General features: G+C 40.9%; 1 protein-coding gene across 8 annotated transcripts in view; it reads left to right on the top strand.

The window, feature by feature from the left end:
* Nucleotides 1-13,188, top strand: part of EPRS1 (glutamyl-prolyl-tRNA synthetase 1) — a 54,888-nt gene extending 41,700 nt beyond the window's left edge. For all 8 annotated transcript variants that reach the window (XM_072990416.2, XM_020808455.3, XM_020808452.3 and 5 more), the window contains 6 exons: nt 27-224; nt 2,107-2,280; nt 4,346-4,506; nt 6,814-6,892; nt 11,617-11,681; nt 12,825-13,188. In XM_072990416.2, coding sequence (XP_072846517.2) covers nt 27-224; nt 2,107-2,280; nt 4,346-4,506; nt 6,814-6,892; nt 11,617-11,681; nt 12,825-12,975 — 828 coding nt within the window. In that variant the 3' untranslated portion in view covers nt 12,976-13,188. The remainder of the gene's footprint in view (nt 1-26; nt 225-2,106; nt 2,281-4,345; nt 4,507-6,813; nt 6,893-11,616; nt 11,682-12,824) is intronic.
* The last annotated feature ends 273 nt before the right edge of the window (nt 13,189-13,461 follow it).

Here is a 13,461-nt window from a genome sequence, read left to right as displayed (position 1 = left end):
GATGTACTATTTCTTTTGCTTTTTAGGGAGCCACATCTCATCACTTGGGACAGAATTTTTCAAAGATGTTTGAGATAGTTTTTGAAGATCCCAGGGTACCAGGAGAGAAGCAATTTGCTTATCAGAACTCTTGGGGCATCACAACTCGAACCATTGGTGTAATGACCATGATTCATGGAGATAATATGGGTTTGGTGTTACCACCCAGGGTAGCTTGTATTCAGGTGAGTAAGATTTTTGTCATGCTTACTTATAAGGAAGGTGAACCTTTGTTCACATCTGTTTTCCTGCTGTTTCTACCTTTTCATTTTCTTGAAAGGAATATACACGTAACTGTGTGGGATCCAGACTAAGGTTGTTGTTGTTTAGTCGTTAACTTGTGTCCGACTCTTCGTGACCCCATGGACCAGAGCATGCCAGGCCCTCCTGTCTTCAACCGCCTCCCGGAGTTGGGTCAAATTCATGTTGGTCGCTTCGATAACCCTGTCCAACCATCTCGTCCTCTGTCGTCTCCTTCTCCTCTTGCCTTCACACTTTGCCAACATCAGGGTCTTTTCCAGGGAGTCTTCTCTTCTCATGAGATGGCCAAAGTATTGGAGCCTCAGCTTCACGATCTGTCCTTCCATTGAGCACTCAGGGTTGATTTCCTTCAGAATGGATAGGTTTGTTCTCCTTGCAGTCCAGGACTCTCAAGAGTCTCCTCCAGCACCACAATTCAAAAGCATCAATTCTTTGGCAGTCAGCCTTCTTTATGGTCCAGCTCTCACTTCCATACATCATTACTGGGAAAACCATAGCTTTGACTCTGCGGACTTTTGTTGGCAAAGTGATGTGTCTGCTTTTTAAGATGCTGTCATCGCTTTCCTCCCAAGGTTTGTCATCGCTTTCCTCCCAAGAAGCAGGCGTCTTAATTTCATCGCTGCTGTCCCCATCTGCAGTGATCATGGAGCCCAAGAAAGTGAAATCTGTCACTGCCTCCATATCTTCCCCTTCTATTTCCCAGGAGGTGATGGGACCAGTGGCCATGATCTTGGTTCTTTTTAATGTTGAGCTTCAGGCAATTTTTTGTGCTCTCCTCTTTCGCCCTCTTTAAGAGGTTCTTTAGTTCCTCCTCACTTTCTGCCATCAGAGTGGTATCATCTGCATATCTGAGGTTGTTGATATTTCTCCCGGCAATCTTAATTCCGGTTTGGGATTCCTCCAGTCCAACCTTTTGCATTATGTATTCTGCATGTAAGTTAAATAAGAGGGAGACCATATACAGCCTTGTAGCTGTACTTTATTGATTTAGGTAATTGGGAATTAAATTCAATCACAATTAACTGATTTTGTGCTAGGTTTCAGGACTTATGTGCAACTAACTTATTTTGGATCTAGTCATTTAAGTCTGTTGACAAAATAATGTTTGTGCAGTGGTCACTTTCCTTTGACTGTATCTTTGAGATGTCTTCAGAGAAGTAGAGAGAAAATGGAAAGATTCTGTTTTTGTCTTTGTGCAATCCCCATATACACCACCTTCAAAGATCTAGCTTGGAACTAGAGAAAGATCAGATTAAGGAACTAGACATTTTATATACTCATATTTAAAATGCTGCTTTTCTTCTGAACAGGACAGAAATTATGGAAGTAAGATCTTGGTTAATAGGAGAGAACTATATGAAATTTCTGTCACAATGGCCAAAATCCTATTTTGTAGTTACAGTGTCAGAAGGGGAAGGCCTAATTTACAATGTCAAATTATGGCTAGATATTGAGTCGTTGCTTGAATTCCTCATTATATGCCAGTTTGATGACTTTACATGTGACCAGCAATGCAAACAGAGACTTTTTAACTAGGGGCAATTTGCTGCTGTAACTTAAGCCACTTCCTTTCCACTGGCATAAATACATACCAGGATTTTGGCCAATACATTGGAAAAAATTGTGACAATTATCACAATTCTCTCCCCCTCTTTTTAAAAGGATTTCATAAATTTTATGGTCTTTTTCCTGCTTAGGAAATGATGTGTTAAAAAGCAAAAGGAAGTTTGATACCTGTATATCATTCCTACAATCAGTATGTACATTAACAATTCTAACTTTATAATGATTTGTCTGATGATCCAGGTAGTGATTATTCCCTGTGGCATCACTAATTCACTTTCGGAAGAAGACAAGGAGACCCTGATATCAAAATGTAAGGACTACCAGAAGCGATTGCTGAGTGCAAACATCCGTGTGCGAGCTGACTTGAGAGAGAACTACTCACCTGGCTGGAAGTTTAATCACTGGGAGCTGAAGGTAAATGCTGCTTCATTTCTGCCGTCTTTTGGTTGACAGATTGTTGTCAGGATTTCCTCAGATAGGATCATTTGGGGTTGTTGGTAGAAGGAAAATGGGAGTACAGTATCTGTTATGTCTTACCTGCCATTAGTACTTTCCATAAATGCATGCTGTCTTTTGCTTCCTGAAGGAAGGAATATACCGTATTTTTTGCTCCATGAGACATTAAGATGCACCTAATTTTTAAATACCAAAATTTAAAATAAAATAAAAATAAATAAACAGAGCAAGTCCCACACTGGGACTGCAAAAAAAAATTGCCAAAAAACAAAGTAACATAGAAACATACCCCCAGGCCAAATCTACTCTCCAAAACCCACCCAGAACCTTTTTAAAAAAGTAAAAAGAAAATAAAAATAAATAAACAGAGCAAGTCCCACGCTGGGACTGCAAAAAAAAAAATTACCAAAAAAACAAAGCAACATAGAAACATACCCCCAGCCCAAATCTACCCTCCAAAACACACCCAGAACATTTTTTTTAAAAAAAAGTAAAAAGCAGCACCAAAGCTTCCTGGAGGTCCTAAGAAGCCAGCGATGGTGGCGTGGGGGGCCCCCGTGGGGCCTTCGGAGGCCTCAGAAGCCAGCGATGGTGGCCTGGGGGGGACTCCTGCGGGCCTTCCGGAGGCCTCAGAAGCCAGTGATGGTGGCGTGGAGGGGACAGTATTCGCTCCATAAGACGCTTACACTTCCCCCCCAATGTTTTTGGGTGAAAAAGTGTGTCTTATGGTGCAAAAAATACGGTATCTGTCTTTTCTAATTCTTTGTAAAAGCTGTTGCATTGGTCAATATAAGGCTTGATAGATTGGCTAAAACAGGGACGTGGTGGCGCTGTGGGCTAAACCGCAGAAGCCTGTGCTGCAGGGTCAGAAGATCCGGCAGTCGTAAGATCAAATCCACGCAACGGAATGAGCACCCGTCGCTTGTCCCAGCTCCCGCCAACCTAGCGGTTCGAAAGCATGCAAATGCGAGTAGATAAATAGGGACCACCTCGGTGGGAAGGTAAACAGCGTTCCGTGTCTAAATCACACTGGCCATGTGACCACGGAAAGATTGTCTTTGGACAAACGCTGGCTCTATGGCTTGAAGAGCGGGATGAGCGCCGCCCCCTAGAGTCGGACACGACTGGACAAAAATTGTCAAGGGGAACCTTTACCTTTTAGATTGGCTAATATCCTCTTGCATAAAGTTATGCCTGCACAAGCTGATAATCTCATTGGCTAAGGGTTTTTACCGTGCATTAAAATTTTCCTAGTCTACCCCCAAGGGCCTGAGGCTTCTTTGGGTTCCCTTTTGAACTGGGGAAGTCTTTGGGAGCCTCAGGACTGGTGGGGGAGCCTTTAATGCTCCCCAAATTGCTGCCAGTAGTCCCAGTCCTGGTGGCAGGACCAGCAGTGATAGTTTGGGGGCATTAAAGGTTCTGTTCCCATCCGGAGGCTCCCAAAGGCTTCCCTATGTCAGAGGGGATCCCAAAGGAGCCTTGGGACCTTGGCGGAGGGAGACAAGAAACTTTTAATGTGCAATAAAGCTCCTGCTTGTACGGTCATCTGCTTGTACGGGTGTAAGAGGAAAGTGGCCATTGTCTCACTACTGAGACTAGGAAGGAATTATATGATTGTGTGGATATGAGCAGAACCTTAGGAATCTTCCTATTAACTATGTCTGATGTTATGGAGGGAAACTTCTGCTCATGTAAGGGAAACTTCCCTTTCCCTGAAGTCCCTGCATGCTCACCAGATCTCAGCCAAAGGATCCATCAGGCATTCATAGAGGGCAGCAGTATAAAATCTAAAATTGATCCACAACCAGTACCTATTCTACTGCCAAAAATACTTCAATAAATGGAATCCCATACTGTATATGGGCTTTTAATATGGGAATATTATGTTGGAGTACAGAATAATTCGCAAAAATGTTAAGTTTGAGGGTCTTGGATATCACAAAAAAACAATCTTTATCTTAAAACAAGAAAGACCAGTGCAAAGAGGGACAAAGCATTCTATTTATGACCTTTTGATTTTTAGGGTGTCCCAGTCAGACTTGAGGTGGGGCCACGAGATATGAAGAATGAGCAGTTTGTAGCTGTACGGCGGGACACAGGAGAAAAGTTGACTTTCTGTGAAAATGAAGCCGTGGATCAGCTCAGGCGTATTCTGGAAGAGATCCACACTAATCTTTACAACAGGTGAAACTTTGGGGAAATCAGTTACTGTTATCGCTGATGGACATTCATCTGTCACCTTGTGAGTTTCCAAAGGCATGGAGAAATTATTAGCACTAGCGGAGTCCTGTTGCATCAAATCAAAGTCTAATATGTTACATCCCCTAAAAACTACAATTCTGCAAGGGCATTAAGAGGTCAAAGGCTAGCTTTAAAAGGAAGGTTTTCACACGTGGGCATAAAGACTATAAGGGAGGGGCCAACCTTGCCTCATGAGGCATTGAATTCAGTAGACTGGGAGCAGCTGCTCAAAATTCCCTCTTTTGAGCCCTTATCAAATATATGTGAAGGCCCTAGCCTGAAGATATCCGAGACCAGTGAAGGGAATATATGGGGAGATAGGGTCCTTCAAATAGCCTGGACTCTATCCATGAAGGGCTTTACAAGGTATAACCAACACTTTGAATGGGGACAGAACCAGACTGGCAGCCAGTGAAGTTCTAACAAGGGAGTTCTGTCATTCCTGTAACCAGCTTCCATCAGTAGTCTGGGTGCAGCATTTTGAACCAGCAAAAGTTTCCAAACTGTCTTCAGACATAGACCCACATAGAGCATATTACAGTAATCCAGAGGTATAAAGTGGGCAGCAAATTACTTTTGAGAAGCAGGATGTGAATGAAGTAACACACTTCTCCTCATGATCCCCAGCAACTGGTATTCAAAAGCTGTCTCCTCTAATCATGGAAGCATAGTACAGTGGTGCCCCGCACAGCGAGGTTAATCCGTTCCGGATTAACCTTCGCTGTGGGAAGCATCGCTGTGCGGGAGGGAAAAAGCCGTAGAAATGCATTGAACTTTGTTCAATGCGTTCCTATGGCTTTCAAACTCACCGTTCAGCGAAGTTCCTCCATAGGCGGCAGCCATTTTCGCGCCCTCCCCTCGCAGAACGAGGGCGCCAAAATGGCTGCCATCAGCTGTTCGGCGGGTCAAAAATGGCCGCCGGAACAGCCGAAAGGGGCCGGGGTGCAGCGTTTTCGCGCCCTTGGTAAGCTAGGAGAGCGCGCGAAAACGCTGCGGAAGCCCCGAAATGGTTGCACGCAGCCATTTCGGGGCTTCTGCAGCATTTTCGCGCGCTCCCCTTGCTTACCAAGGGCACGAAAACGCTGCGCCCCGGCCCCTTTCGGCTGTTCCGGCGGCCATTTTTGACCCGCCGAACAGCTGATCGGCGGGTCACAAAGCGAAGGTCGGTAAGCGAGCAGTTTACCGACCTTCGCTCTGCGATTTTCGCCCATTGGGGCCATCGTTGTGCGATCGCTTTAGCGATCGCAAAAGCGTCACCGTAGAGCGAATTCATCGCTCTACGGTGCGCTCGTTGTGCGAGGCACCACTGTATGTCGTCATCGTTAATGGTCATTGTTTCTTCTGTTAATTACACGGAATGAACTGAGGACCATAACTAGACTTATCTCACCCCCCACACCCATTTCTTGGCTTCTGTTATATACATGGTAAATGGATGTCCCTGAATCTCCAGTTTTCTCTGACTAGAAAACTAAGCTTTTTCATGTTGTCGTTCTGTGATGACATGACAGACGAATTGAGTGCCCTTAAAATTGTGCAACCTAGGGTGGGCTGGAAATTTCTGGGTAGAAAGTGGATGAGTGAATGGACTTGTAGTCAAATTAAGGCTAGTTATCTCTCCAATCCTTTGACAATAAAAAGAAAGCAGTCCTTTCTTTGGTTAATACTGTACTGATTTCATGACCAAAATGTCCTTTGAGTTTTGAAGCACAATATCCTCATATTCGCAAGCCCTGGTACTTTGGTTTATCCTTTCACTGTGGGCTGATAGCCATAATGTGTTTACTGTGGAACTTAAAAAGAGGGAGTCAAGCTGCTATTGAAGTAGATCTTTCTTGTTATTTTCACCTGTTTCGTCAAACCTACAGGACAAAAGGCATTTATGTTCTCGGGTAGTAACCGTGAGCAGGCTTGTGCCGACACCGTAGTTTGGAGCTGCAGAATAAGAGGTCTTCAATACCATGGTCTTCATATAGAACTTTGCTTTGCTTTTGTATAAGCTGGCTGTCTGAAATATAATTTAAATGCTATCCATTCTGTGCACAAAATCTGATGTGGAATAATTTCAGATGGCTCTTCAAAGAGTGGAGTTTTGTGATTGTGAAAATTGCTTGTTTCTGAGTGCTTGACTTCATCATATTCTGAATACCTGGTTCAAAATTAGTGTTTGTGTGTGCATGCTGATGCACACATATGCACATGCACACCAAAGTATGGTTAGTTTGAGTGAATTTCTTCTTCTTTTTTCAGAGCTGTCAAAGACCTTAAGCATCATATGGTTGTGGCTGATACAATGGAAGAGTTTCAGAAGGAGCTTGAATCAGGAAAGGTAAGGGACTTGTAGGATAACCAAGACTGCAATCTTGTGAATGCTTCCAGTCTTAGTGAACATAGTGCACCTAACTTCTAAGTAAACATGCATATGAGTAGACTGCAAGTTTCATTTCCCCTGCTCTCCCACCCCCCGCCACATGAAAGCATATTTGTTTTATATAAATTAACTCAAGGGTCATAATATTCCTTGGTTATAGTTACAGGAGTTAGAAACTTCAAAGATCACTTGCAGTCTCAAGAAATGCTAAATGTTTAATTAACATTCCTTTCATTTTAATTCTGTAGTTTAACCCAAGCTTGAAGTTATAGCATAGAGCTTGTACTTTTTGGCATTATGTTGCACTATATAGTTTTGTACAGTTTTTACGAAGTTGCATATCTCAGGCTTCATTGATACATACATTGCACTTGCCACTGCTGAATATTGGCTTTCTGAGTGAGGACTACTGATTTTTAATTCTGGCCTGATGTTATCCCCAATATTTCTGGTGTGTGTGTGTGTGTATTGCTGCAAAAATGGCATGGTTGACTTTAAGTGCCCTTACCCTCATATATATATGCGGGTAATGGCACTTAAACTCAACCATGCCATTTTTGCAGCAAAAAATAACTGTTCCATGCCTGAGGAGGGGAATTATAGATCAGATAATGTAGTAATTCCAGTGTGAATAGCTATAAAATAATTACCGAACAATATAAGTTATGTGTCTGTTCAAAGAACACATTTAATGCGTCATGGAACTCTGTCTATCAGATTCCAGTAGAGGTCATTAAGTACATGTGGTCAAGTTCGTGAGAAGAGGTTAGTGGGGTTGATACGAAGTAGCAATGAAGCACTCTTAATTGCAGTGAAGTGTTTTAGATTATTTCATGCTATTCTGATGTAGTGTTTCATTAATGCAAACTATTTTAGGGCATCTCTAGACATACTTTGATAACATTGGCTAAGTTTCCTACATACCTCCTTTAGAATAAAAGATTTTAACAGTATGGTTCTTCTGATCTATTGTATTCCTATGCATTTTTAAATAAACTGGGCCTTTGTCAAACTGGATACAGTATACTTAGAACATTTTAAAACAGTGAGGAAGCCATCTGTTTACTATAGTGCATGATTTTCCTTAATTTTTTTTATCCTGCATGTTTTGTTTGTTTTGGAAAGTAAACATAGATGTAGCTAGGAAGTCTAATTCCTGAAACTTGCATCTCTGAGAAAATCCTTTCTTGGAGGGAAGCATGTTTGGAAGGCAATATGCATCTCCTTTCATCTAGTTTGACTCTTCAGGTGGAGGCAAATTCTAGCCTCTTCCTCTGCAGGGTCAGGACTGTCCTGCAGACCAGTATATATGCTCCAGGGAGCAGGGACTTGGATGTGATCAGGTCCGGCCAGTGTTCTACATGTAAAAGAATTTAGAGGAATTCATGCATGTTTATGTTTGTGTTACCATCTTTCATTACAGTTCTTTAGGATTAATGCCCTTTTTGAAATATATTAGGAATTAAGAATATTAATATATATTGAATGGCCTTGGAAGGGGGGCAGTGTAATTTAAGGGACTGCACTGTCCTGCAGGATCTACAGTAGAGATGGGGGTATTCGTATTCATATACGAATATCCCCTTCCAGGTGGAAATAACGAGGGTCCGGCCTCATGGGGCTGGACTGCCCACTCACAAATTCGCCACTGCCACAGGCTCCGCGGTGCCTTCCTATCACATCATTGTCTGCAATCGATTACCCAGTCCTGGCAGGAGGCGGGATGACAAGCTTCTCTGCTAGGTCAGAGAGTGGCCAATCCATTGCGGAGAACAGCGCGATAAGAAGCTGCTGTGGAGCTGGTGGCAGTGGTAAAATCATGAGTGGACAGTCCAACACCATGGGGCCGGACCCTTGTTACTACCACCTGGGCAGGGATATACAAATACGAATACCCCATCTCTAATATATACCTTTTAGATTTTACCAATCTAAAAGGATAGTAGGCTCACCTGCTGTGAATTTGAAAATTTCTTTCTTCTGTACACTTATGCTGAATTATTAACTTTCCTACGTGCTAAGTGTACTGCCTTTAAAGCCGAGCTGATTTGTGTTAAATCTCAACATAGCAAATGCCTGTAAAAGCCTTTACAGCTTTGAACACAAACAGTATAAGAAACATTGTTATTGACAGGCTAGGGCAGTCAGTTGAAGTTCATTTACTCTCCAAACCAGACATGTGAGTAATTCCAGTGCTTTAAGCATTCTCATGCACCAATCCAGCAGTCTGTTGGGAAGTGCAAGCTTTGTGCAGGTTTACCCTTTGCCAACAGTATGAAAAACCTTGCTTGGGGGGGGGGGGAATAAAAACTGAAATATTCAGTGAAGAGAGAATTATGCAGAGAGGAATCTTTTATTTAGAATCTTCAAAAGTAAATTTGAATGAAAAATATTGAGGATTTATGAAGATATTTTCTTTCTTTCTGTCTCTCTGTCTTGATGTGCTACCTTTCACCCAGAACTAGGACTCAGTGACTAAATCCTGTTCTGTAGCTACCCCTGTGTAATTAAAGAAGTGCTTGCAAAATTTATGCCAATGCAAAAGTCCTATCCAATAAGTAGCTGTGCAGTTAGTTATACAGTCTGTTGTGCAATCAAGACACACATACTAACCTCTGTATGGATTTTCACAGGCATAACTTTTAGCTATGCTAAGTGCCTTAGGACTTCAATAAAGTTTAATGCTGTTAGTATCACACAGAGAAAGTTGAATCCAGATTGAGTTAACCAAAGCTTGGATGAAATCAGTTGGACTCCAGTGATTTGTAACTAAATTTTCATATTGATTTCAGGGAGATGAAAATAGATCTTAACCTCTCTGAATCCATAGTCAGGAAGTACCACTGGGAGAGATTTAATAACAGATTTAGATCCAAATCAATCAGAATTCCACCTAGAGTAGACCCTCAAAATTAGTGGGACTTACGTAAATGTTAACTATTCAGTACTTGATATAGTGAACCTATTCTAGATGCACTAAGTAGTTCGATTTATATGAGAAGATATTCTGGGTTTGAGCTGATTTTGATACAAAATAGAGTACAGAGAATGAAAGACTACTTTTTAGTGTGTTTCATGTACTTTTCTGTATATGCCACTACATCTTCCCATATATGATCTTTTAGATTTCTTACCTGTTTGTTGTATTATAATGCTTGAAAGAAGAAGCAGCTTTTTTTACATGTTTAAAGTAACTACATGGGGGTTTGCTCTTTGTTTAATGCCATGTGAAACTTTCTTTTAAAAAAATACAGGTTCTTATTCTGTCTCATCAGTGATGAGTTTGAAATGCATGCCTAGACTTGAAAAATCAGGAAGACATTAGCATATTTTAAGAACAATTTTTGAAAATAAAATAACATTTTATTATTGGGTATATAGCTACCAAAAAGAAGAGAAATTGAAAGAGGATTTTTCCTTTCTCTCTCTCTCCATTATTTAACACAAATAACCATGGTTAGATTGTCTATAACTATGTCTAATTCCATGTTTGTCTAAATTATTTTTTGTGTTATTGAATTCAAGTTATTATGACACTAATCTACTTTAAAACATCTGGCTTACTTATGCAATACTTTACTGTGGATACAGCTACATTAGCAGCAGGGAGTGAGCTAATATGGGCCATTTGGCAATGATCAGGTTTAATTAGAACAATCTAACTGGGTCATTTCTTTACCAGTCCTTTAAGACGAGGCAAAGAAAATATTTTTATAATTAATGTAGCTCATCAGAAATTGTTTAAATACAGTAAAAAAAAAGAACATAATTTTTAACTTCCTCTGCCCTCTGCGGAGCAGAGGAAGTAATTAATTTGCCAGTATTCTGAAGTGACTTGCTTATTAAGCCATTCCACGATATTGGCAAATGGAAAGAGGAAGGCTTGCTTTAGATCAGTTCCAGTGATCACATGCTCTGGAACTGATCTAAAGCAGATCCCTACTCTCATCAGAAAAGTAGAAGCCCCTTAACTAGGGCCAGAAAGGTGTAGGTAGAAATTCTCTGGGGCTGGTTAGTGTGGTCTAGCAAAGACGTATACTGATTGCTTTCTTTAAGAGCACTCCATCCCATCCCTGCACTACTCTAAACAGCCCACGTAGTCAGCCTCCAGTTTTCATCACCAAAAGTCATCTTTGCCTTTTCTTTAGAGTGGTATTGCTAAAATTCTACCAAAATGTTTAGACTTTTCCCTTGGTTGGGAAAACACTAAAGTAGATATAATATGTTTAATACATGGACAGCTCTTAGAAGCAAATTTTATTTCTAACATCCAGTTGAATACATGATGATATGATTCAAACTGAGAACCAGTGGAGTGTTGGGACTTGGATTAAAATCCCTGCTTGAGCATAGAAACTCATCAGCAATGCTCTACTAATCCTTGAACATCTCACATAATTCAAAAACCCTCTTGGGGTTCCTTTGAGGCAGAATTGACTTGATGGCACATAACAATTAGTGATTCACAAAATTTTGCCACCTTTTGGGATTCTTTCAAGGCTTCTGAAATAGATCAATATCATGTTTTTTAAATTACTTCAGCTATTTTCTGTTGAAATTTTGATTTGCTATGTATAAGGCAATAAACATAGCCTGTTAAATCAATAGAATCATCTTTCTAAAATGGAAAGTGTTCCTTATCATATAAGCTTAACGGCGTATGTTTTCTCTTTCTATATTAGATAGTGCAGATTCCCTTCTGTGGGGAAATAGAATGTGAGGACTGGATCAAAAAAACTACTGCCAGGTAAAATGTGTATGTGTGTGTGGGTGTGCGCCTGCATGTGTATGCATATGCAAAACTTCTAAACTTTATACCTATCAAATGAGATGTGTGATTTGTTTTTTGACACTTGCAACAATAATTCTCAAAAGTTTAGAGAAAAGTGGAACTTACAACGTGACACTGGCTAGCGAAAATGGCTAACGGCTAAAGCTTTGCTGAATCGAAACCCTTCCTAGCTGGAAGTCAGTTGGCCTAAATTTATGCCATAGATGCCTAGTGTAGTATAGTGCACTGGTTCTTAACCTTTGTTACTCAGATGTTTTTGGACTGCAACTCCCAGAAGCCTTCACCATCAGCTCTGCTGGCTGGGGTTTCTGGGAGTTACAGTTCAAAAACACCTGAGTAACAAAGGTTAAGAGCCACTGGTATAGTGGATAGAGTGGTGGGCTAGCACTCAGGAGACTGTTTGGCCATGGAAACTCAGTAGGGGAGAGTGGAACTGATTACATTGCTCCTTAAAAATTTCCCTCTTCTTAGTGTTGCTATAAGTAGGCATACCGTGACTCTTCTCACTCTGTCTCTTCTCCTCTCTCGTTTTGACTTTTCTGGTCTTCTCTGAGATCTAAAGCCAGTATAAAGCTGTTTTGGCCAGCAGAAGACACTTTGTTTATTCCAGACCCTCTACAGATGATACATGAGTTAGGATAGTAGTTTTAGTTCATAAGTCCATGTAACAAAGGTATGTGAGAAGAGAGCTTACTGTAAATAATTGGCTAAAGGGGTATTAGGAACTTCTAAAATGGTACTTAAGAACTTCTGTCCGGACCTCTGGAGAAACAGTGAGCAATCATGATCATTGGACCTTTTTCACTTGAGAGTAGCTTTCATGGGAACTAAGAGACTCCTTGATCTATCTGTGGTTATGTGGCGTTCCTGATAAATATAGGTCAGTAGACTGCCCTCTCATCTTGCTAATTTCACTACAAATCTGCATAGAAATCTTTGTAAGTTGTGACTCATTTTGAGAAGTGTTGCATTTTTTCCTTATTGACTTCGCAAAACAAACACAGATAAGATAATACATTACACTGTCTCCCACCATAGTGTTGGGATGTTTTAATTTGGATTAACTAGATTTTAAATGAAACCTGCTTTGTCTTTCAGGGATCAAGACCTCGAGCCAGGTGCTCCATCCATGGGAGCAAAGAGTCTCTGCATCCCCTTCAAACCTCTGCGTCAGCTGCAGAACGGAGCAAAATGTGTTTGTGGCAAAAACCCTGCCAGGTTCTACACCCTCTTTGGCCGCAGTTATTAATCTGCTAGTTGGAAGCAGCAGTCTCCTTAATTTTCTGGTCCTCTACTTTTTGAAATAAAGACTGAAACGTTCCCAGATCCTGTTCAGATTTTTGTTAACTTTTTAAAAGAGCAAGAAATAAAGCCATAGAGTCGTGCCCCTTTAGTCAGACTAGCTGTAATGCAGACGTTTCTGTATACATCATCTCTAATAATAAATATGTATTGTCAGCTATCACTTGTGGGTTTTTTTCCCTTTCTTTTGGTGAAAATAATAGAGTTGTTTCTGCATTAAGTAAGGTAAATACAGTTGTTAGATGAATTGCACAGTGGAAGTGTGTAAGGTGTTAATTTTTAAAAAAATCTTGGTACAAAAGAGTTTCTCTTCACTGTCAGCCTCTTCACTGAAGTCACTGGGTGCCTGGAAGTCATTGGTGGCCTTTTTTAATGACACAGTGCTATTAGCATAACTTCAAAACATTGTCTAGGGACAGAGCGAATAGCAAAT

Source organism: Pogona vitticeps, chromosome 1 (genome assembly GCF_051106095.1).
Source record: "Pogona vitticeps strain Pit_001003342236 chromosome 1, PviZW2.1, whole genome shotgun sequence".
Lineage (NCBI taxonomy): Eukaryota > Metazoa > Chordata > Lepidosauria > Squamata > Agamidae > Pogona > Pogona vitticeps.
Note: the sequence above shows the minus strand (reverse complement) of the source record. Positions and strands in the feature narration are given on the sequence as shown.